We start from the raw sequence: 24,139 nt of genomic DNA, 5'->3' as shown, positions 1-24,139 counted from the left end.
TTTTTAGGGCTCAGTGCTGGGGGCTGAGGAGGAGGACTCTGTCAAATATGACAGGACATCCACTCCACACCAATGCTGAGGCAAGGCCTAGTGGATGTCATGGATGGGGCTGAGGTCGCCCAGGCAGGGGAGACCACAGGGCCCACACCCCTGCCCCTGATCAGTTCTTGCCCAGGGAGCAGGTATTTGAGTCGAGAATGCCCAGGGCCTCCAGGAGGGCATCTGGCCTCCTTGTGCTGGGGACCAGGATGCAGAACGAGACTGTGGGGCAGGAAGTCCAGAGGGAGAACACACAGGGTTCGCTCCTGTGGAGGCCAGAGGTCAGCTTGAGGCGTCATTCCTCGGGAGCCATCCACCTGTTTTTCTGAGGCATATGTCTCACTGGCCTGGAACATGCTGATCGAGCTAAGCCGTCTGATCAGAAAACCCCAGAGATCTTCGTATTTCTGCCTCCCCAGGGCTGAGATTGCAAGCGTGCCCCATCACGGCCAGATTTCTATATGAGGGCTGGGGATCAAATTCAAGTCCACATGCTTGAGTGGCTTGGCATGTTATTGCCTCAGCTATCTCTCCTAGCCATAGCCTGGCTCTTTTTAAACACACACACACACACACACACACACACACACACACACACACACACCCCACACACACACACACATACCATTCACACCACATACACACACACCACACATACACACATACCACACCACACATGCACCACACACCACATGCACCACACACCACACACACACACACCACATACACACACACACACCACACACACCACACCATACATGCAACACACACCACACCACACATGCAACACACACCACATGCACCACACACCACACACACACACACACCACACACACCACACCACACATGCACCACACACCACATGCACCACACACCACACACACACACACACCACATACACACACACACACCACACCATACATGCAACACACACCACACCACACATGCAGCACACACCACATGCACCACACACCACACACACACACACACCACATACACACACACACACCACACACACCACACCACACATGCACCACACACCACACACACACACACACACACCACATACACACACCACACATGCACCACACACCACATGCACCACACACCACACACACACACACACCACATACACACACACACACCACACCATACATGCAACACACACCACACCACACATGCAGCACACACCACATGCACCACACACCACACACACACACACACCACATACACACACACACACCACACACACCACACCACACATGCACCACACACCACACACACACACACACACACCACATACACACACCACACCACACACACACCACACATGCACCACACACCACACACACACACACACACACACACGTACCACACATGCACCACACATACACACACACCACACCACACACACCATACCACACATGCACCACAACACACACACACACACACACACCACATACACACACACACACCACACCATACATGCAACACACACCACACCACACATGCAACACACACCACATGCACCACACACCACACACACACACCACACACACCACACCACACACACCACACACACACACCACACACACCACACCACACATGCACCACACACCACACACACACACCACACACACACACCACACATGCACCACACATGCACCACACACACACACACACCACATACACACACCACACCACACATGCACCACACACCACACACCACACATGCACCACACATACACACAAACCACACCACACACACCATACCACACATGCACCACACCACACACACACACACACACACACACACACACACACACACCACACCACACACCACACACACACACACACACACACACACACACACATGCTATGTGCACACCTGTGTACTCACTACTTTAGAATTAAGGTCAAACGGTGGACTGTTAAGGGGTCTGGACTGAGATGCTGACAGACACAAGGCGGGCCAGGAATCCTGCTGGGTCCTCCCTGCCTGTGAGTACTTCCCACTTTCTCACTGGTTCACCCGAGCAATGACTGTGTGTGGCTGAGGGCCTGCCAATGTCTGAATGCTGGGAAGGAGAACTGAACGGACGCTGGAGACTTTGCTGAGGACAGAGGCAGAGGTGCCAGCCAACAGGCCAAAGGAGGAAAGGAACCCAGGTGGGCATTTATCAGGAGACCGTGGTCACTTTCAGCTACAGAGCAAGTCTGAGGCCAACCGAGGCACGTGAGTCCCTGTCTCAAAAAAAAAAGAGCAGAATCCATAAAGGGAAGGGCCAGGTGAAGGGCCACACCAGGCATGGATTAACCATGGCCACCAGCGGAAGGAGGGACGCAGAGGAGACCCCTGCCATTCTAGAGCGAAGCCACAGGACTCCCCGGCCTAAGAATGCTATCACATACCTGCTGCACTCTGGATGAGCCTGTCCCTCCCAGACTCTCCTTGGAATATGTCCCACTGGACAGAAGGAGGAAGAGCCAGCGGGGGCCTCGGAGAGGTGCTTAGGACTCTATCCTTGGGGTGCGTTGTGAACCAATGGAGGGCTTTTCTCTACAGAAGCCGGCTTGTCTAGGTCACACTCGCTCCCCATTCTCACCTTGGACTCTGCCAGCAAGTGGGCCAGCTCCAGATGTGACCCTTGTCCTTGTGCTGGACCGAGAACCAGGGACAACTCTAACTTCCAAGGCTGCACCGCTGGGCTATCCCAACGGATCGGTGGCTCTAAGTGGGCCCCACCCTTTCTCCCCTCTGTCGGTGGCTGTGTTTGGTGTGGCTCCACCTCCAGACCCTTCCCTTTATGGATTCTGCATTTTAAATCTGAGGTAGGGTCTCAGGTACCCAGGTTTCTATGTGGCTGAGGATGTTCTTCAACTTCTGATAGTCCTGACTCTGTCTTCCAAGTGCTGGAATTACAGGCATGTATCACCATGCAGGGTTTACGCAGTGCTGGGGATCAAACCCATGCTTGTACATGCTAGGCAAACACTGCCAACTGAGCTACACATCCAGCCTGAGGACTCTGGTGTAAAGTGCCAAAAGCCCTCTTCAGGCCAGGACTGGGTACATGTTTTCCCGGTTTCTTCTGATAACTCCTCCTCAGCACCCACCCACCACTATTTGTAGTCTTTTTATCTATTTGTTTGTTTATTTGTATTTACTTATTCATTCATTCATTCATTCATTCATTCATTCATTCATTCATTCATTTGTTTTAGTTCTTTGAGATAGGGTTTCTGTGTAGCTCTGACTGTCCTGGAATGTGCTCTGTAGCCCAGGCTGGACTCAAACTCCACCTGCTTCTGCTTCCCAAGTGCTGGGATTAAAGGTATGCGCCATCACCGCCTGGCTTTATTCTTATTCTTAATTTTATGTGTATGGGTGTGTGCCTGCACGTATGTCTACGCATTGCCTATGTGCCTGGTGCCAAAAGAGGCCAGAAGAGGGCACCGGATTCCCTGGGACTAGAGTTAATAGATGGTTGTGGGCCACCATGTGGGTTCTGGGAGTTGAACCTGGTTCTTCTAGAAGATCAGTCAGGATTCCTAACCATTGAGCAATCTCTCCTGCGTGTCCCCTCTTTAAAATCTGATTCCATCTGGAATTTATTTATTTATTTATTTATTTTTTTCTTTCAGAGCTGAGGACTGAACCCAGGGCCTTGTACTTGCTAGGCAAGTGCTCTACCACTGAGCTAAATCCCCAACCCCAATCTGGAATTTATTTTAGCAGTTGGTACCGGGAGGCGGGGGGTTCTCCAAGTGGTTAACCGAGGCTCCCAACCCTATTGAACACACAATCCAGTCCTCGGCTAATCAACAATCCGCTAACTTTTCGTGCTGACTGGGCTGACTCCGGACTTCCTGGCAGTGCCCTCGGCCTGCCTGTCTAGTCCTGGGTCCAACAGCACCTTGCAGCTCAGCACCCATAGCTTTGTGGCAGGTGGTGACCCCTCTCCTGGTTTGCCAGGGAGTCTCATATCTTGAGAAGCCTTTGGCTCTGGTCAAACTGGACAGCTGGACTCTTCCCTTCCAAAACAAGTCTTGGAGGCTCCCTGATTTATTATTCAGAAAAACCCAAGAATCACTGTACAGATTTAAAAATGGCGGGTTTTGCTCAGACCTTTGGTTGGAACACACAGGCTTGACAATTAGGCTCACAGGCCGTAGGGAATCCTCTCTCCTGCCTTCATTACAGCCTACCTCCCGGCCCACGCCATCCCTGCACTAGGGGCTGTGGATGGTGACTCTCGGGTGGGGTGTCGCCTCTGTGCCTGGTCACAGGCCCCAGGATATGACGTGGTCATTGTGACGCTGGCGTGGCTGCCAGTGGCTTGTACATCTTTCCTTCTACACAGACTGGGGAGAAGGCACAGCCTGGGAACAGCGCTGCCTATGGTGCTCAATATCGTCACATAGATTTCAGTCCCCCGAGGGACCACACCAGAGCTTGCTGGCATGGGAGAGGACGCCATTTCTGACTTCCTGGTAGGCCCTGCCACACACCCGCTGGCCATCCGACCAGCTGGTTTTGATGTGCGAGCTGTTTACTGAGTAACTGTGGACACTGCTGGTGGCAGCAGCTTACAGACACTGGTGCTGTCCCGTGGAACCTGCCGGGCCAGGTGTGGGTGACAAGGGGGCTTCTCTCTCACTGGCTTCGGAGCTGCTCTTACCTCACTCACTGCCTTCCTTAGGATCCGAGTGTCCTCAGCCTGGGACATGTACTGAGCCGAAAACAGGGAGATGTTTTCTTCCAGCTGGTGCGCCCTTTCGGTGAGCTGGTCCACGAACAGATCCTGACAAAAAGGGAGTGGCCATGAGGAGCTGTCCACAGCTGAGGACAGTCCTCCGCCAGTGTGGCGAGACTGAGCTCTTCCCGTGGACCGGGGACAGTTTCACGGTCACCTGCTTCTTCTTCTCTATCTCAGCACGCATCTTCTCTGTCTCCGTCTTCTTCACCACCTGCTTCATCACAAGGATGTCATCACGCACGTCCTGGTCTATGTTCTGCATGTAGAAGAGGTGCAGAGCCAGGCTCTCCAGCTCCGTCTGCAGGGCTGCCACTGTGGAAAGGGAGGCTGTCCAGCACTGCCCGTGGGACCCTTGGGACAGCACTCTTCCCTGGACCCTCCTTTGTGAAGGAACTGGAGACTCTGCTGGCTGCCTGGAACTGGCCTTGTGGACCAGGCTGCCTGGAACTGGCCTTGTGGACCAGGCTGCCTGGAACTGGCCTTGTGGACCAGGTTGCCTGGAACTGGCCTTGTGGACCAGGCTGCCTGGAACTGGCAGGGATCAGCCTGCTTCTACCTCACAAGTGTTGTTGGGATTCAAGAGCTGGGACACCAAGCCTGGATGGAGATAGATTCTTGGTGATTTTTGAGGTCGAGTCTGTTCTATATCCCAGGCTGGCCTCAAACCACTGCTTCTCCTGCCCCCCCAAATTCCTCTACCAGTGCTAGGATTACAGGCATATGCTACCATATCTGCACTGGGGACTGTGTGCGTGTGTGTGTGTGTGTGTGTGTGTGTGTGTGTACCCACGTGTTCACTTGTGTAGAACCTAGAGATGGAGGCCAGCTGTCTTTCTCTATCACTATCTATCTTATTGGTTTTTTAATTTTTTCTTCTTATTATTTTATGTGTATGGATGCTATGCCTGCATGTATCTCTCTGTCTCTGTGTCTGTCTGTCTCTCTCTCTCTGTGTATACCATCTACATGCCTGGGGCCCTCCTAGGCCAGAAGAGGGCACTAGATTTCCTAGAACTGGATTCCTAGACGGTTGTGAGCTGCCACATGGGTGCTGGGAATTGAACCCGGGTCCTCTGGAAGAGCAGCCAGTGCTCTTAACTGCTGAGCCATCTCTCAGTCCCTACCTTATTGTTTAACAAGATCTCTCAGAGAATCTGGAGCTGCCTGATTGGCGAGATGGCTAGCAAGCCCTCAGATCTTCCTGGATCTCTCTCCCAGTACTGCAAGTGAACCCCACTGTGCCCAGCCTCTAGGTGGGTACCTGACATCCAGACTCAGATCCTCAGCTCTGCAAAAGCAAGTAAGTAAATATCAGCGGTTATAAAAATGTATAAATAAATAACCACTGATAAATACATAAAATTTATCAGCAGTTAAGAGCACTTACTGCTCTTGCAGAGGACCTGGGTTCAGTTCCCAGCACCAACGTGGCAGGTCACAACTCCCCGTAACTCCACCTCCAGGGGAACCCAATACCCTTTTCTCATTTCTATGGGTACCAGGTATGTGCATGGTGCACACACATACATGCAGGTAAAACACGCATGCACAAGGCAGGCACAGTGCACTTACAGGAGGCAGAGGCAGGCAGAGTTCCACTAACTGAGGCCATCCGGGTCTACATAATGAGTCCTAGGCCAGCCAGGGCTACACAGTAAGATCCTGTCTCAAAACCAAACCAAACCACCTATACTCATAAAATAGAAATAAATCTTTTTAAAAGTAAGAACATTTTAAAAATGGATAGACAGACAGGCAGGCAGATAGATTCGTGTACTAGCACAGAACACTGCCTATTCAAATGATGGTGGGTCTACACAGAAAGCTGCTGGAGAGGAAAGAAAGCCTCTGACAGGGGAAATCGCCATGGCACCACAGCACGCTCTGGCTCCCGGCGGGGCTTCCTGGGAAGGAAGGAGCCAGGCGGGAGCTGGTTTGAGGTACGGTCGGTCGACACTTCAGCTGCTCGCCACAGTCTGATGCTTCCTCCAGCTGCTGGTGTTTTCTTTGTTGTGGGTTTCAGTCATTTGCCTGCGGGGAGCCTGGTGCAGTTTTCCTCCCGCATCTGGGGTTTCACTTTTGTTGAACCCGTGGGGTCACCGCCGTCGGCACAGCGTGGAAGCTTTTCACCTGTGGCACCTTTAGTGTTTCTTCTGTTCTCCCTGTCCGTCTTCTGTCCGCTGGAAGGAGCCCAGAGTTCCCTGGGTTCCCACTCCTCTCTGTCTTTTCTCCCCTGATTTATTTGGGGGCAGTTTCTGTCCAGTGAGCCTGACTGTTTCAACCCTCACCTATGAGTTCATGAAGTGAAAATGGTGGGTGGAGACTGGGCACGCGTGACCTGGGGGCAGGTGCCACCTGACCACGCCTTGTAATGTGGCTTCGTCTGAGCACAAGGTCTTTAGAGAGGCTATCAAGACTAAGTGTGGCCTCTATGGTGGTCTAGGCTTGTCTGAAGAGGAGATCAGGACACAGGAACGCTACACGGGAACATGGAGAGAAAACTCTGCCCAACCCTGGAGAGAGGGGCCGGGGAGGACACAGTCCGGACCATCCTGCCCGGAGGTAAATGTCTGTGGATGAAGCAGCCTCCTCGTCCTGGAACTCAGTGTGGCAGCTGAAGCAGGCTACCCCTTCACACCTGAGCAAGCCAGGGTGTGTACTACACGCTTCCCTAAGCATGCCAAGGTCAACTTGTCTTTGCCAGGTGAGTGACCGAGTCAATGTTTCAATTATTCTTCTAAATTTTCATTCCTTCCAGTATTAGTGAACATAAATTGGTTTCATAGTTTAATTTCCAGGGACCCATTTTCCTTCTCCGGAGAGCCTGCTTATCTCCTGGGGTGTTTGTCTTTTGTTGGCTGGCTCATGAATGGGATGAGAGTACCTTGTGTCGTAAAAAACGTAGTGGGCAGAATTCTCGCATGGTTCCCCTGGCTTTGCCCCTCAGTGTTACCTTACAGTTTACTATAGCAACAGGGAGATGAAGTGGTGGGCCAGCCCTTCGGGGAGCTTTTCAAGGGAGAGAGGCCTGTCTACACTGTGAGCCGTGGCAGATGGGAGCCTGGCAGCACGATGCTTCTGGCTCCGTGGCTCCGTGGCCTCACGGCAGGTGTGGCAGGGCTGGGCGGGCAATGTGTGCCTTCAGCATGGCCAGGGTCTATGTGGCAAGTGGGGCCTTGAGTTTAAATGCCATGTTCTGTCTTGGTTGTTTTGATTTGGAGGTGCTTAGGGTAAGCAGGGAGAGGTTCTTGATAAACACTGTGGGTTGAAGATGCCCCCCCAAGAGACAATTGCTGGGAACCTGATCCCAAGTGCAGCAGTGCAGGGAGCTGGGGGCAGATGGCACGTGCCCAGTTCACACAGCTCCACCCGGGCTGTGAGGGATCAGCCTGCGTGCCTTTCTCCTGTCCTCTCCTCTCTGCCCTTCAGCCATTACATGCTGTATCACGAGACATATGTTGGTCCCTCCATATTGGACATCCTGTTCTCCAGAATCGTGAGGCAGATGGTTGTAGAATGCTCTCCTGGTACGTATGAAGGCCCTGGGTTTGACCCCCAGCGTTACATGCACCAGGTGTGGTGGCACACGCATGTGAGGCCAGCACAAAGGCAGAAAGCAGTAGGATTGGGAGTTCAAGGCCAGCCTGGGCTACATGACACACTGACTCCAAAAATGAAAAAACAAAGAAGCAAGATACTGTTTGTTACCAGTGCCCCAGTGGGATTCTGTTATAGAAGCTTCCTAACAGAACCCGGATTCCCTACCTGCATCCCTCAGGGTTCAAAAGGCATCGTCTGGAACGGACACCAGGCCCAGCACCTGCTTTCTCCCCGTTACCTTCAGGACATTTTGCTATCACTTTAGCAATAGAGTTGACAAAGAAAGTTGGAAACATCAAAACACACAAAGAATGAAGAACTACTGGCGCCTCAGAGGGTCACTGCTCACCGTCCACTACATCCTCTGTTGTCTACTCGGTGAGGGCGGTGTGTGCCTTCAGTGGGGACACTGCATGTGGCATGCACAGCCCCCCTGCCCATCTCATGTAATCCCAGGCTGCCTGGTTTCCCACTCAGCTGTCCCCCAGACCCTTTGGCTGCTGCTGTCTGGTCTGGGGCTTTGCCCTGATCCCTCTCGGGCCGGCAGCATGGCCTCTCCCACCTCTGAGCTCCACACACCTGTTCTGCATCCTCTGGATTCATCTTTTGGACCACCACAGCACCCCCACACTTCCGTTCTGGAGTCTCTACACCTGACCCGTTAGTCTCAGCATTTGCTGCTCTCTCTACCCAGTGAGGGGCCTTTTGTGGCACTGCTGGGGCTTCCTTTCCTAAAAACGGTGGGAACCCTTCCTAGACATGTAATTGCTTTGCTGGTATCTTTGACAACACGTGAACACACACTTCGGGGACAGCCATGGGTGCACGGGACGCCTTACATTTCCTTCGCTCCTCGTTGGCAGTTGCGCAGGTCTTGATGTAGAGGGCCCGGGTGGCCTGCAGCTCCTCCTCCTTCCGCCTCCTCTCACACGCAGCCAGCGAGTGCCGGTCATGATTCTTCTCCAGCTGCATCTGCAGGCGGGCCAGGTGCTGCTGGACCCCGTAGAGGTTCACGCCCAGCTCCTGCCTCTGGACTCGGGTTTGCTTGGTGGCCACATCCTGTACCAGAGGAAGAAACAGGGTTGAGGAAGGTCCATGGGTGCCCACCAGGCTGGGAGGAAGGCAGGAACCCGTACGCACCAGCTCTTGGATGTCCAGTCTCAGTTTGTCCATCTGCCGGTTGAGGTAGCTCTTCAGGGCCTCCTGGAATCTGATCATCAGGGGCTAAGACAAGGGAAAACCACAAGCAGCTTGTCACTCTCAATGCCCTAAGCAGTGCTCAACCTGGGGTGCAGTGGCGGGCTAGCTCTGGCTCTCTCTCCCTCTGTGGGGGTGGGAATGGATGTGTGGGGGGGGGGCGGGTATGGGCAGACATAAATGATCCCAACGCAGGCTCTTACTGTGGAAGCCACAAGTTCCGGGCACTTCATGGCCCATGCCATGCCAGACACTGCAGAGATTTGGCTGAAGGGCTGGTGAACTGCTTGCGGGGGTGGGGGTGTGGGGGTGGGTCAGTCCAGACTGACCAGGGGATGGGGGGGGGTGATAAGCAGCAGCCATCACAGCAGTGTCAAATGGGGCTCAGAGGATTTGCCAAGTGCGCCCTGGGCTCCCTCTGAGCTCCCCGGAGCACTGCCGCTCCCCAGTGTGTCACTCAAATCAAATCTGCCTTTCTCTTGTGTTGTGGGTCTGGGACAAGGACCCTCAGTGTGACTGCCACAGTTAAGGCAACAAGTTAAGAGGAAGTGATGTGACCTCTGCCTCCTTCCAGCATCCTGCATAGTCTGGATGTCTTTTTGGTTGTCAGGACAAAGAAGTGGGTGGAGGCCACAGATTTGGTTCAACGTCCTATAGCATCCAGACTCCTTACAAAGGACAGTCAGTCCTCAACAAACAAACAGACAAACAAACAAAAACAAACAAACAAACAAACAAAATTCAGTAGAGTCAAGGGTGGTGTCCTGGTTGGTTTTTTGTCAATTTGACACATGCTAGCCATCTGAGAAGAGGGAACCTTAATTGAGCAAATCATCAGACTGGCCTGTATGCAAGCCTGGGGGACTTTTTCTTGATCAATGATTGATGTGGGAGGGCGCAGCCCACAGGGAACGGTGCCACCCCTGGGCAGCTGGTTCTGGGTGTTTAAGAAAGAAAACTGAAGCCCGGCGGCGGTGGTGGCGCACGCCTTTAATCCCAGCACTCGGGAGGCAGAGGCAGGCGGATCTCTGTGAGTTCGAGGCCAGCCTGGGCTACCAAGTGAGTTCCAGGAAAGGCACAAAGCTACACAGAGAAACCCTGTCTCGAAAAAAAAAAAAAAAAAAGGAAGGAAGGAAGGAAGGAAGAAAGAAAGAAAGAAAGAAAGAAAGAAAGAAAGAAAGAAAGAAAGAAAGAAAGAAAGAAAGAAAAAGAAAGAAAGAAAGAAACTGAGCAAGCCATGGTGAGCAAGCCAGTAAGGAGCACTGCTCCATGGCCTCTGCTCAGTCCCCCTGGTGCCTGCCTTGAGTTCCTGGGCCAGTTTCCTTTCATCCCGGACTATGACGGTCAGCAGAAATAAACCCTTTCCTCCCCAGGTTGCTTTTGGTCATGGTGTTTCTCTCAGGAACAGAAAATGAACCAAGACAGCTGGGAAACAAAGTAGGAGGCCTAACCAACGCACAGTGAGCCCAAGAGGGCAAACAGCTTTGGGAGGGAGGGAGGGTGGGCGGATGCAGAAGAGGGCCCAGGTGATTCCCCCCCTGCACAGGGCAAATGCAAAACCCGAGGACATATTCTCACATGGTCTGGGTCCAGAACCACCAGTTGGGAGCCCTCGTCATCCGCCTCTTCACTCCCTTCGGACGCTGCTCTTTCCACCAGGGTCTCTTCCTCGGGGCTGAGGGACCGGACATGGTCTCGAAACTGTATCCGGGTTTCTTCCCGGGGGCCAGGTGGGGGTTGCGCTGTAATAACAGTCCAGGAGAGACAGCAAAAGCCACTGAGGCTTGATTGTTGTGTTCTGGGGGAGCGGACATCATGGTCCAACCCTCACAGGACGTATTGAGAATAGAAAGGAGAGCCTTCCAGTGGGGAGTTCTCAGGCTTAACCATGGTATCAACCATCGCTGATTCGAGGCATTCCACAGAATGAGCCACACTCTAGCAGTGGATGAGACAGCAGCTTACATGTGAGGAATGGGAAGGAAGGAGGCGCCTTACTGTGGGGCTTTTGAGTTTAAAAAAAAAAAAAGAATAGGGAGATGACTTAGAGGTTAAAAATGCTTGCTGCTCTTCCAGAGGACACAAGCTGGGTTCCCACTGGCTGTTGAGCAGGTGATTTTATCTAATGTGCTCTGATGCTTAGAGAGGTAACGGGAACATAGAAGATACTCATCAGATCACCAGTGAACAGACGAAGCAAATAAAACACACAGTCAAGGCCTGGCATGGGGGTGCATACCTGCAATCCTAGCACTTGGGACCTGGAGGCAGGGGGATCAGGAATTCAAGGCCAGTCTCAAACACACAAGGAGTCTGAGGCCATACTGGACTCTGAGAGAGCCTGCTTTTTTATTTGATTACCTTGTATTATGTGTACGGGTCTGTGCACATGAGTGTAGGTGCCCAAGAGACCAGAGGAGTCAGATCGCCCTGGAACTTGAATTACAGGTGGTTGTGAGCCACCTGATGTAGATGCTGGGAATTGAACTCATGTCCTCTGGAAGGGCAGTGTGTGCTCTTAACTGCTGGGTCATCTCTCCAGCCCCAATACCCTGTTTCAAACAAAACAACCATACGAGCAAGCAACAGCAATAAGATATGCAGGTAAAACTGAGGCTGTGTGAGCTTCGGAACAGGGGTGGGTCCAGCAAATTGATCTTCTGGATGCTTCATGGGAAGGGAAGAAGGCAGACACGCATCACTTAGGAAAACTAACCAACATGCCTGCTGGATATTCGTCATTCTGCGATTTCACCTGCACCATCAGGAACTGCAGCCTTGGTGTGCCATGAGAGTCCTCCAGGGGCTCCAGGGGCGGACCGCCTTCGTGTAGCCGTCCCACGGGTGGGCTAATCCACCAGATGATGGTGATGGCGGTTTGGATTTACAGTGTCTGCACTGTCTTGCCTCTTCTTACCCATGTACCCCTGACTCACCCTGCTCTGTCGCATAGGTTTACTCGGACTCAGTGGTTCATGGATCCCGCTTCAGCTTTCCCATAGCTGGGTCTGCAGTGTAAAGCTCCGTTTGTGTGGACCAGGGCCTTGTGTGTGCCAAGCAAGTCTCACCACCGAGCTGCATCCCTAGCTCCTGTCCTGCTTTATTTCTCTAAGCTAGACCTGCCCAATTTTCACGTCGCTCACAGATAACGTGTGGCTTTGTAAGCTGAACCACACATGCGTTTGCATCCTGGGGAACAAGCAGTCTCTCAGCCTGCTCCCCCACGTACACAGCACCAGGATATTAGGATCAGATGAGGACACAGGCGTGTCCTGCAGAGGCACATGTGCTCACAAGGGGAGCTGTCCCGGGGTTCCACTTCCAGAGACCAGGAGGCAGCTGGAAGTAGGTGGGGGTCAGTCAGGGCTCTGGGTGTTGGGACCTCACTGAAATAAGTTACTGAGTGGATTTTAGGGTCCTTATCTGCACAATGGAGAACGGTTGCTACTTCACTGGGCCGGTGTGAGGACTGGCTGAGGTGGTAAGTGCCCCATAAAGCTATCCACGTCCACTGAACATATGTCTGTCATTAGCCTCCTGACTTCAAGGACATGGGGTGACAGGTGTGGCCCAGGCAGCCTCACCTACACAGGAGGGAAGGTGGACTGGCTGAGCTGTTGCTAGGACAACCTTGGCAGATGCATCGTACCTGATCCTTGCCCCAGAGCTTCGTCCGGGGAGAAATCATCAATCTCCGAGGAAGTCAGACTTCCCACGATGCTCAGTTTGAAGCGATGTCGTGTGCCCATAGGAAAGACTCTCTGAACGGGGACCTCCAGGGGTTTCGGCTACGGACGGACGGAATAACAGGAACATATTAATGAGGACTGCTGTGGTATGGATAGGGTTTACCTGTGTCCCCTCCTGACCAGGGTTCTTCGTGGACCTGGACAGACTCTGCTCTGCTGCCCAGGTGCCAGAGGCTGGAAAGCATGGCCTCAACTCACTCCTCACAGCAGCATGCCTCCTCTCCACCCTCTCTGCTTCCAGCAGGGGCCTCAGGGGATCGCTTCCTCTTCTTCTTCTCTTCTTCCATCTAAACACCTCCCCTTGAGATAGACATTTGGCTATTTTCCCCCTTGAGACAAAGTAGCCCAGGCTAGTCTGGGTACTTACAACCCTCATGTCTCAACCTCCTGAGTGCTGAAATTACACCCCTGTGCTTCCACCCCGGGCTTTATTTTTAGCTTTTGAAGGGACTGCTGCAATCACTGAGATGGGCTGTCCTTACTCCTGCTGCTGAGGGAAATACCGGCCCAGAAACTAGTGAGACAGGGCTTCGCTATCCTGTCTATGAAGAACCAAGTACGACTCTCATCTCTGGCCATGAGCCCCATGTCCCCACGAAGTAGGGGAGGCGAAACAGATCCACAGAAGCTAAAGGTTCATATAAATGTGTGTCCACGCCCTTTCCCACTGTACCTTCAGACAAGGTGGACTCTGTAAGTTCATTCTGAGGCACCCAGATCCCAACAGCCATTATGGAAGGCACAGAGGCCGAAGTCTCCCGGAAGGGCTTCTAATGAAAATCTAACGGGGTGTCTACGCATGCACTGACCCCTAACAATTCCTCCCACTGCCTGTATTTCTCTAGGCTGAGAGCCAGAAGGCAGAAGGGTAGGACTCTCTTAGGATGTATCTCTGCTAGGTAACTAGAACAAGTGACTTGCAGGTCACCCCCACAGAGGAGACGACATTGCTCAGCTGTTGCTCTCCTCCCCAGATTCACAAAACGTGGGAGTTTGGTTTTGTTCATTTGCCATGCTGGCATTTGAACCCAGGTCCTCACAGTAGCCAGGCAGGCACTTTACCATGGAACCACAGTGCAACCTGTAGAAAAAAGTAGGTTTGATTGTAGAGCATGACAAGGGTTCATCAAACATGGCATCCAGCTATCCTCCAAACTTAGGAACTCTTTTAGCTTTCATGGGGTTGGGGAGGAGGTGGGCCCATTGCTTCGTAGTTCAGGACAGTGGCTTCAGAGCAAAAGCTACGGTAGGCCATGTCAGTGGTAGGGCCCTGGGCAGGGAAGCCCCTTACCTCTGTTTTGCCTGCATGTATGCATGTCTATGCATACATGTGTATAGTGTTCGTGGTGGCCAGAAGAGGGCACTGGATCCCCTGGAACTGGAGTTACAGGTGGCTGTGAGCCGCCATGTGGATGCTGGGAATTGAACCAGGGTTCGCCGTGAGAGCGGCCACTGCTCTAACCACTGAGCCATCTCTCCATCCCACCTTCCTGTTTCTATATCTGCACAGTGAAGACAACAAGGGCTCCCACCCCATAAGGCTGTTGTCTGGATCCGATGGCACAGACACAGCATCAGGGGATGGCACTGTGCACAGCCTGGGCTCATGCAAAGAAAGTGTCCCATCCTCTTCTCCACCCTCTCTGCTTCCAGAGCAATTCATACTCAAAGCTCCGGTGGGACCGGGCCAGGAGGGAGGCTGCCGTAGGGATGGTAGAGTTCCGAGGGCTGGAGTCTGTGGGACGTTGGTCACACTACTAACTACAGTCAGAGGAAGGGGCCAGGCCTCTCAGCACTGCGGTCAGGGGAAGTCCCCACCAGTGTTGACCCTGACTGCACCTGTATGCATGTGTGTGCTCCTGTAAACACAGCCATAAATGTACATCTCCACACGTGTCTGTGTCCAGGGTGCTGAGGGGGCAGTGACGCCCCAGGAGCAGCTATCACTTCTGTACACAGCTCTTCATCTCTGAACTGATTTTCTTTTAATAAACATGGTGCTCAGGCACAAGTGTCCGATTCTAGGTCTGGAAACCTTCTGCAGAAGAACAGTGCAGGGCATGAGGTGTGGTGGGTGGGGCGGGTGTCCAAAGGCCATGAAAGCCAGAGGAAATGTGCTCCCATTGGCCAAGTGAGGACTGCTGGAGCATAAAAACATGAACAATGTTAATGGAGAATAACCCGGTGAACGAAGCGGGAGCCATAGTCTGTGTAGTCTGCAGAGCTGAGCGAGCAGTGGACGCGTCAGAGGTCCCACTGTGTCTCATGTCACGGAGTCGCTTTCACATGCACAAACCAGGAGGCAGCCGGTTAGCAGAGGGCCCACTGCCAGCACGGGGACCCGAGTTCAGTCCCCAGCATCCACGTAAGAGCCAGGTGTGCCAGAGCACACTTTTAATTCCAGCTCCGGCTGGAGCAGAAACAGGAAGAGCTCGCTGGCCAGTTCCAGGTTCAGTGAGAGACTCTGTCTCAAAAACTAAGGTGGATGAGGACTGGAGAGATGACTCAGGGGTTAGAGCACTGGCTGCTCTTTCAGACATCCCAGGTTCAATTCCCCGCAGCTCACAACTGTCTATCTCCAGTCCCAAGGGAATCAGACGCCCTCTTCTGGCCTTCACAGGAAGCAGGCATGCATGTGGCACACAGACATACATACAGGCCAAACACCCACACACATAAAAATGAATAAATAGAATTTTAAAATGGAATTTTTATAGATTTAAATTTTTTGACTTAATTTAATATGTAAATTTTAATTTAAATTTTTTAAATTTTAAAATAAAAATTTAAAAAATAAAAATTAAAAAAAAATAAGGTGGATGAGTTTGAGGCCAGCCAGGACTACACAGTGAGACCTCACACACGTCTCAATGAATAAATAAGTAAATGGATGGGAAGATACTTGATAGACATCAACTTTTGGCTGCCACGGGCCTGTCCACACATGACACACACACACACACACACACACACACACACACACACACACACACACGACACACATGCACAAAAAAACCTATCAGTATTATCTATCACATCAACAAACAAACAAACAAACAAACAAACAAACAAATCTCATACAATCATCTCAGTAGACACAGAAAAATATTGAGAAAATTCAAAGTGATAAATAAAACAAAAAGCCATGGCATCTAACAAGCCAGGATGGAAAGAGCCTCCTCCCGCTGATAAAAAGGATCTGGCAAGATCCCAGGGGAATCCGGAGTGAGTGGCAGAGAGCAGCGGACAGAGCTGTCGTGCCGGCGGCCTCATGCTGGAGGGCTGGCCAGCACCATCAGCGAGGAAGAGAATGAGAGGAGGAAGCTAACCACTCTTGTTCTCAGGGCATAAATCATCTTCCTGAACAAAACAAAACAAAACTGGATTCTCCTCACAGCCACGCTAAAGAATAAGGGAGAGCTTAACAACATTTAGTATATAGGGTGAGATATTTAAAAGTCAACACACACACACACACACACACACACACACACACACACACACACACGTAAAATAACTTTTCAAAAAACAAACATCACCAGCCTGCTGAGTTCCAGGACAGTCAGGGCAACACAGAGAGACTCTGTCTCAGAAAACAAAACTGAGAAATTACTCCGTTTTGTAATAAGTCACATCGGCGGTGCACATTGCTGGGCAGAAAATGAGACACTGTAGATAAATAATAATAATCATGCTATGATTTTTCCTTCATTCCAAATAGCCACTTTTCTATCCTGAACAATGGAAATCTTCCCATGAAAGGCTATAAATGCAGAAGGGTGAGGAGTGCCTTTGCTGTGAGGACGGCTCGCCCTCCTTCCCTCTCAGCAACGCCGACCAAGCCACCCCAACCCTCCCCTGTGGTTCTCACTCTTCACCAGGCAGGAGCAGGCAGCACCCAGCATCACCCGGGTGGCTCTGCACTCAAACTCAAGCGGCCTTGGAGGGAGGACTGAGAAGCCCACACAGAGGGCCACTCTGCAAGTGACCTGTGGTCTTCTCGAGGTCAGGGAGAGACTAAAGAGAAGCCATGACCGTCAAGGATAACAAGAGTCACCGTTAGACATTTGGTAAGTTGCAAAATGAGACCTGAGAACTTCCAGGAAATCATGGAGGTAGATGGAGGTAGAATTGCCAGATTTTCCCACGGTGGTGCTGGGGACCCGACCCAGGTCTTCCAGCCCATTAAGGGAGCCCTGAACATCCCAGCCCCAGTTTAGGCTTTAAGGTCTCAGCCATTCAGTAGCTCTCTGTTGTGGACTGACTTCCTCAGAACCGAATCATTCCCTCCTGTGGGCAGGCTCTCTGAGACTCACTTAGTAAATAAAACTTAGCAGTTTAGGAAAGTGTCCTGCCCCAAAGATTATGTAAGCAGGATGAGGATGATGATGATGATGATGATGATGATAGTAATAGTGATAATAACAGCAATAGCTGCGGAGAGGAGACTCTGGGAAGGGTGACCTGCCTACAAGCCCTGCAGGGATGCTGAACTGGGCTTCTGAGGATGTAGCTGCTTTTGAGTCATCCAGGCTCCGATAAGTGACCCCAGCAAACTCCTGGGTTCTCCAAATTGGACTTTGGTGGAATCATTACTTCAGCCTGTTGCTGTTTCACTGTCTGGGGCCAGGAGACATTTGTCCACGTCTCCCCAGGAAAAGGTTGCATGGTGCCTTGTGAGAAACACACGGAAAAGCATTTGGTGGTGACAAATCAGATTTGAAATTTACCTCTGGACCTAAGACAATGAAATATGTTTTTATTGTCCTTCATTTTTCCCCTCTGAAAGTCTGTAATTGCTTTAAACTTTGGTGCTGGTGTGGCAGGTTCAAGGCCCTAGATTTAGTTCCCCAAACAAACAAACAAACATCTCAATATGTTAGCCACCAGCAACAGATGACTATTTAAATGTAAATCAGTTTGATTTGTTTCTTTGTTTGAGATGAGGTCTCTTTAAGAAGCCCATGCTGGCTTGGAATTCATGATCCTCCTGTCTCAGTGTTTCCTCTGGGTGCTGGGATGACTGAGTGCTATCATGCCCAACTAATTTGAATTTTGATAATTAAGACATTTAATTCCTCTCCCTTCGTTACTCATATTTCTAGTGTTCATAAAATGAGCTGGTGGGCCACCATGATGTGTGTCCACCTTTATTTCGGCCACACTGCTTCGGAAGACCAGAGACCTGGATGCACTCATGTGCATGGATGGTGGCTACAGCCTTGCATCTGGCAACTTGGATGTGAGGTTTAGGCCTTCTCAGCATTGACCTACATTTGCTAAGAAATTCCTAACAGGGTGTGTGTGAAAGGTTTTCTGTCCACTGGAGAAAATGTTTCCACCAGGCTGGCCTATAGCCAAGTTTATGGGACATTTTCTTAATTCATGATTGATGTGGGAGGGCTCAGAGAACTGTGGACTGTAGAACCTCTAGGCAGGTGGTCCTAGATTTTATAAGAAAGCAACATGAGCCAGCCAAGAGGAGCAAGCTAGAAACAGGACTGCTCCTTGGCCTTGGCTTTAGTTCCTGCCCTGACTTCCCTTCAGGACAGACTGGGATTGGGAGGTGTAAGCCAAGTAAACCCTTTCCTCTCCAAGTGGCTTCCGATCGTGGTGTTTGTCACAGCAGTAGAAACCCTAAGATGTGGTGATAACGTGCCTTTAAGCTCCTCTCACAGGGTGATGAGCCACGTGAGCAGTGAGGGGCTTTGGCAAACACCCGAGGGGCACTTACCTTGCTTTCCTTTCTCTGTTCTGTGGTCTCATACGTGCCAAAGGCTCGCTGGGATGCCTCAGTAGATCTGGGTCTTTCATACAGATAGGCAGCATTCGCTTCCTCTTCAGTCATTTCCCAGGGACTGATGTCTGAGTAGGTGAACTCAGGAGTGCTGATCCTTTCAGAGAACTCGTCCATCTCAGAGAAGGTATACTCTTCCAATCCTTCTCTCCCAGAAACTTCCAGTTCCCCTTCTGGGATGGTGTATCCAGTGGATTCCACATCCCCTTGAGGAATGACCTCTCCAGTGAATTCGACTTTTCTTTCTGGTATGACACCTTCAAGGGAGTCCAAGTTCACTCCCAGGATGGCCTCTCCAATGGAGTCCAAGTCCATTTCTGCTATGGTCTTTCCAATGGATTCTATGTCTTGTTCTAGTGGTGCCTCTCCAACGGATTCGACTTCCATTTCTGGAGCAGCCTCTCCAACGGATTCGACTTCCGTTTCTGGAGCAGCCTCTCCAACAAATTCGACTTCCGTTTGTGGAGCAGCCTCTCCAATGAATTCTACTTCTGTTTCTTGAGGAGCCTCTCCAATGGATTCCACTTCCATATCTGGGGCACTCTCTCCAATGGGTTCCATTTCTGTTTCTTGGGGAGCCTCTCCACTGGATTCCATTTTCCCTTCATAGATGGCTTCTCCTTCAGTCCTGACTGTCTCATCATCTGCCATTTCTCCTTCAAATCTGCCTTCTTCTTCTGTCCCAATGCCCTCTTGAGGACCCTTGGTGGCATCTCCACCCTCATCAATTTCTTGGCCATTGTTTTCCATTGGTGGTGACACCTGTTCCAGGGTGGCAAGAAATCCCAGGGAAGAAAGTATAATAGTGAGAGATGTGAGGGTGACAGGAGGGACAGATGTGAGGGTGACAGGAAGGACACATCTACATACATTCCCCGCCCCCCATGCCCAACTGATGATGTTTTGCACTTCAAGGTAACCACTCTAGTTTCTACATCATGGTTACAAGCACGAACTCTAGAAAACGCAGGGAGGTCTAAAGGTTGGATATGTCATTACTGATAGCTAAAACTCTGGAATGAGGTGTGTCCTAGTTATCTTTGTCAACCTGACACAACCTGGAGTCACCTGAGAAGGGAGTCTCAACTAAGGGATTGACCGTATTAGACTGGCCTGTCTGGGAGATTGTCTTGATTATCAATCGATGTGGAAGGGCCCAGCACACTGCACGCAGCACCATCCCCAAGCTAAGTGGGCCTGGCTTGTATAAGAAAGCTACCTGAGCATAAACCCATGAATGAGCCAATAAGCAGTGTTCCTCCTCCATGTTCTTGCTACACTTCCTTGGCTGTGAGTGAGCGCTCTGGTTAGAGGGGACACTATGTGGAAGAACAGGCAGGCAGGCCTGACTTCTCTCAGTCATGAGCCCTGACCTGGAAGTATGAGCCAAATAAATCCTTTCCTCCTCTGAATTGCTTTTGGTCAGAGTGCTTTATCAATACAACTAGGACAGGGTGTAAGTTTCTCTGTGCATGAACGGAGTTTGTCAGATCATGGCACCACGGACCCTGGGAATCCTGTCTATTTGTCTCCTAGCAAACAGGAGCCCAGATTAAGTCTCCAGGTGGCAGTTACCTCACGGCCTTCAGTGTGCTCCTGTTCCTTCTCCTCTTCTGCAGAAACTTGCTTCTCTTCCAGGTGTGACCTGCTTTTAGAGACAGGAAACACTAGCTCACAGCCTAACCGCACGCTGCGTCCCTGCTGCTCCCTGGTACGACCTCCACTTCTCCTCCACCCTGCTGCCAGCCAAAACTCTCCCATCACCAGGCCATGCTTGCCAGGGGCCACAGTTTGGTATGAGAATGAATGTAACACACCGTTATCATAACATTAAGAAGAAAGCATGTGAGGGCACCCCAGAAAGGTCACCTGAGCTGTTCTGTTTCTGGGGCAAGGCAGAGAAAGTCTCAGGAGACAGGGTAACATGCCGGACTCTGCCTCAGCTTCTCAACATCGCCATGGTTTGCATGCAAAACAGTTTGGTGTTTCTTAAAAACTTAATTAGAGACTGGAGTCTGGACCTCCAGTGCTCACATAAAAGCCAGGCACAGTTGCTTGTGCCCGTAACTCCAGCGCTATGAGGGTTTGAGACAGGAGGATCACTGAGGTTTGCTGGCCACCAGGCTAGCTCCAGGTTCAGCAAAAGACTCTGCTTCAAGGGGATAAGATGGAAAGCAATAGAGGGTGACACCCAACATCCTCCTCCGGCTTCTGCACACACAGACACAGACACAGACACAGACACACACACACACAGACAGAAACAGACACAGACACACAGACACACACACACACACACACACACACACACACACACACACACACTTCTGCAAATATGCCAGTGCAATGTTTAAGATACAAACTAACTTTTTAAAAATCAAAGTAATATAGATACATGCTTCACAGACATGAAAACGCCTGTATTTCGCCCTCTGCTGCCCAAGGCAGCCACTGTAACAGGCGTTTGTGGTGCATCTGCCTTTGTTCAGAACCTTTGCACTTAAATTCTTCCCCAAATTGGGGCTCATTTTATACCTACTGTTTCATGTCTAGCTTCGTCCTGTGATGTGATCTGGATGTGTTTCCATGGGAGTACATAGAGACTTAACTTTTAAAAATATGAAAAAACCCAGAAGTGTCTAAGCAAATATGATTATTTAAACTCCCTTCTGTTTTACACAAAACCTAAAAGAGAGCTGGCAGCGGCATTTTTTGGGTGCACTCAGTGCTGGCGATCTGCTTATCCCTCAAGTCCTCGACAGAGGGATCCGTTCTTACAGGAGGGAGGCGTGAGCCTGGCCCAATCCCCATCGGAGCCAGTGCTCCTCCCCTCTCCTCCCAACTCCAGCAATACTGGATAGCATCTTATCCATGCCCCGCTTTGTAGCCTGGCTTATCAAGCACGGTGGTTGCCATGGTTACCGCAGTGTGTGCAAATCTATAGTCTATGAGGAGCAGAGGCTAGGAGTAGGGAATGGGCGGGGGTGGGGTGGGGGCTAGGAAAGGACAAAGGGCAGGAGGTGAAAGAGAGAAGGGACATGGGGGGGGAGGGTGGGGCCGGAGAGGGTCGGAAAGGTCCAGAAAATGTGGACGAGAATGGGAAGGGGTACAGAGGTGAAGGGGGAAGGCGCATGGGGTGGGGGCACCTGTGTGCGGAAAGCCAGGGAAAACGTCTGGTGGGTCCATTATTCCTCTGGCTGGGCTTACCCGTCAGCTTGGTCCTCCGGCTCCGCCATCTCTCGTTGCTAGGCGACGCCATCAAACATCCGGCGAAGTCGGACCACGCGCTCAAAGACCGCAGGAGGCGGGGCCTGGCTGCGTCCTGCAGTTCTTACAGAAACACCATGCAAAAGCAGTAAAGCACAAATGTGTGTTTTGTCCATCGCCGTGTGTCCGAGCCTTTCCTGCCAGGACTTAGTTCCTGTAGAGTGACGATAGGGCTAAAATACATCCAACTGAATACCTTCGAACCTGATGATGGTCAGGGGCTCCGAGGGTGGCAGGTTGGGTGGGGACGCCGGATCCGGGAAACTCGCCTGGCTCTGGCTCTTCCATCTCCAGCCTTGGGGTACTCAGGAACCCTGACCACGGGGTCCTTTCGAGGGGTCGTTGGCAGAGAGGGAGGCTCAGTGCCCTTTTAGTGGGCATCGTTCCTTCTTACCCCCAAAACTGAGAAATATGAATGCAAGGGGTGAGCACACATGTGGGCACTGGAAGGCTCTGCCTCCCGGACCAAGGGCACAGGGCTCCCATCTAGGGCAGCGTCACGGGTACCAGGCGCGCGGCATGACCTGCAGATGCAGCTAGCAGGGAACCCCAAGCAGGGGCCGTCCGGTGCGCGGGGGCGCCCGGGGATTGGAGACAGGGCGCAGCGTTCCGGGCTGAGAGGGCCTGGGCGGGTCCTGGGGCGGAGCCGGGGCGGAGCGAGGGCCGGGCCTCTGCACATCCCCTCCCCGCCGCGCCTCGCTAACGGCGGCGGTGGCAGTGGCGGCTGTGGTGGCGGCGGCTCGTGGAGCCGGCGCGAGTCCAGCCCTCGCGGCGGGACCCGGGTGGGTATCAGGGTTCGTTTGGGATCGCGGGCCGGGGGCTTCGGGGTCCACTTGGAATGGTGTGGACGTGCCTGGGTGCGCTGGAATCTGGACGCGCGGGACGCGGGCCTGCAGCGCGGGGGCCGGGGAGGGGCTGGGGGGAGGATCGGCGCTGGGCTCAGGGCGGGGGCGATGCGAAGGGACCCGGATCTCACCGGGGACGTCCTGGGGACTCCATCCTCGGCGTTTGAGACTCCGTGTTCTGGGAGTGGGCCCAGCTGGAGGAGAGTCGTCCCCGCCTGGAGCCGTCGGCCGGGGCACTTGCGGTCTTTGTCTGGCTGGCTGGTCTGAGCATGCGAAGAACTTGTGGGGTTCCGGCACTGGCTGACAGAGCCCCCAAAGTGTACCATGCCCCTCTGGGGCGTGCGCGCTCTTAGCGTTCGGGGCAGTAGAGGCAATGGTCTAGGCGATTTAAGAACCTCAAGTCAAAAGTCCTCACTTCTTTTTAGCTTAGGCGCTCTCTCTCGCTCTCGCTCTCCTCCCCTCCCCCTCTCTCTCCCTCCCTCTCTGTTCTTTCCTTCAAAAGAAAGAAAAAAAAATGGGATAGTAGAAAAAGAAAAAGGGCAATTTAAAATTGCTAAAAATAACCCACGGAACCCTGCCAGAACGAATGCGCGGTGAGAAGTAAAAGCTTGTTCCTCGGAAGTCGGTGTCGTATGTTGGCCACAATCTAGTCCAGATTCCGTTCAGAAATAGAAGAATAGGAAAGCATCTCTTTCTTCCGTTAAAGTTTGTTTCATGGCCTCTGTCAAGTTCCTTTATCAGGAAAGAGAGGGGAAATGTCCCGGTCGCCAAGCATATTGATGAGAGTGCGGGCGCAAAGACCGGGGGACTCGGGGCTCCATTCTCAATCTCACCAACTGATTAAAGAATTTAAAAGAAACTGTATGCAAGTCTTAGCCCTCGTTA

The 24,139-nt window shown here is 51.9% G+C and overlaps 2 protein-coding genes across 6 annotated transcripts in view; one reads left to right on the top strand and one right to left on the bottom strand.

Annotated features, from left to right (window-relative positions):
* Positions 1-23,101, bottom strand: part of Ccdc40 (coiled-coil domain 40 molecular ruler complex subunit) — a 48,280-nt gene extending 25,179 nt beyond the window's left edge. The window contains exons 1-9 of one of the 4 annotated variants that reach the window (XM_006990293.4): positions 22,350-23,101; positions 20,718-20,787; positions 19,080-19,904; positions 13,246-13,384; positions 11,175-11,338; positions 9,540-9,623; positions 9,239-9,458; positions 4,954-5,111; positions 4,722-4,844 (exon numbers count right to left, since the gene is read on the bottom strand). In XM_006990293.4, coding sequence (XP_006990355.1) covers positions 4,722-4,844; positions 4,954-5,111; positions 9,239-9,458; positions 9,540-9,623; positions 11,175-11,338; positions 13,246-13,384; positions 19,080-19,904; positions 20,718-20,787; positions 22,350-22,378 — 1,812 coding nt within the window. In that variant the 5' untranslated portion in view covers positions 22,379-23,101. Of the gene's footprint in view, positions 1-4,721; positions 4,845-4,953; positions 5,112-9,238; positions 9,459-9,539; positions 9,624-11,174; positions 11,339-13,245; positions 13,385-19,079; positions 19,905-20,717; positions 20,791-21,681; positions 22,047-22,349 lie in introns of those variants that run through there. The other 3 variants (XM_016008552.3, XM_042283215.2, XM_076543871.1) reach the window with 3 other exon arrangements.
* Tbc1d16 (TBC1 domain family member 16) overlaps positions 23,081-24,139 on the top strand; it is an 80,095-nt gene continuing 79,036 nt past the window's right edge. For both annotated transcript variants that reach the window (XM_006990283.4, XM_006990282.4), the window contains exon 1: positions 23,081-23,191. The gene's annotated coding sequence lies outside the window, so the exon portion shown is untranslated. The remainder of the gene's footprint in view (positions 23,192-24,139) is intronic.

The sequence above is a fragment of the Peromyscus maniculatus genome, chromosome 8, assembly GCF_049852395.1.
Source record: "Peromyscus maniculatus bairdii isolate BWxNUB_F1_BW_parent chromosome 8, HU_Pman_BW_mat_3.1, whole genome shotgun sequence".
Lineage (NCBI taxonomy): Eukaryota > Metazoa > Chordata > Mammalia > Rodentia > Cricetidae > Peromyscus > Peromyscus maniculatus.
The sequence above is the reverse complement of the archived record's forward strand: the minus strand, read 5'-3'. Positions and strand labels throughout refer to the sequence as shown.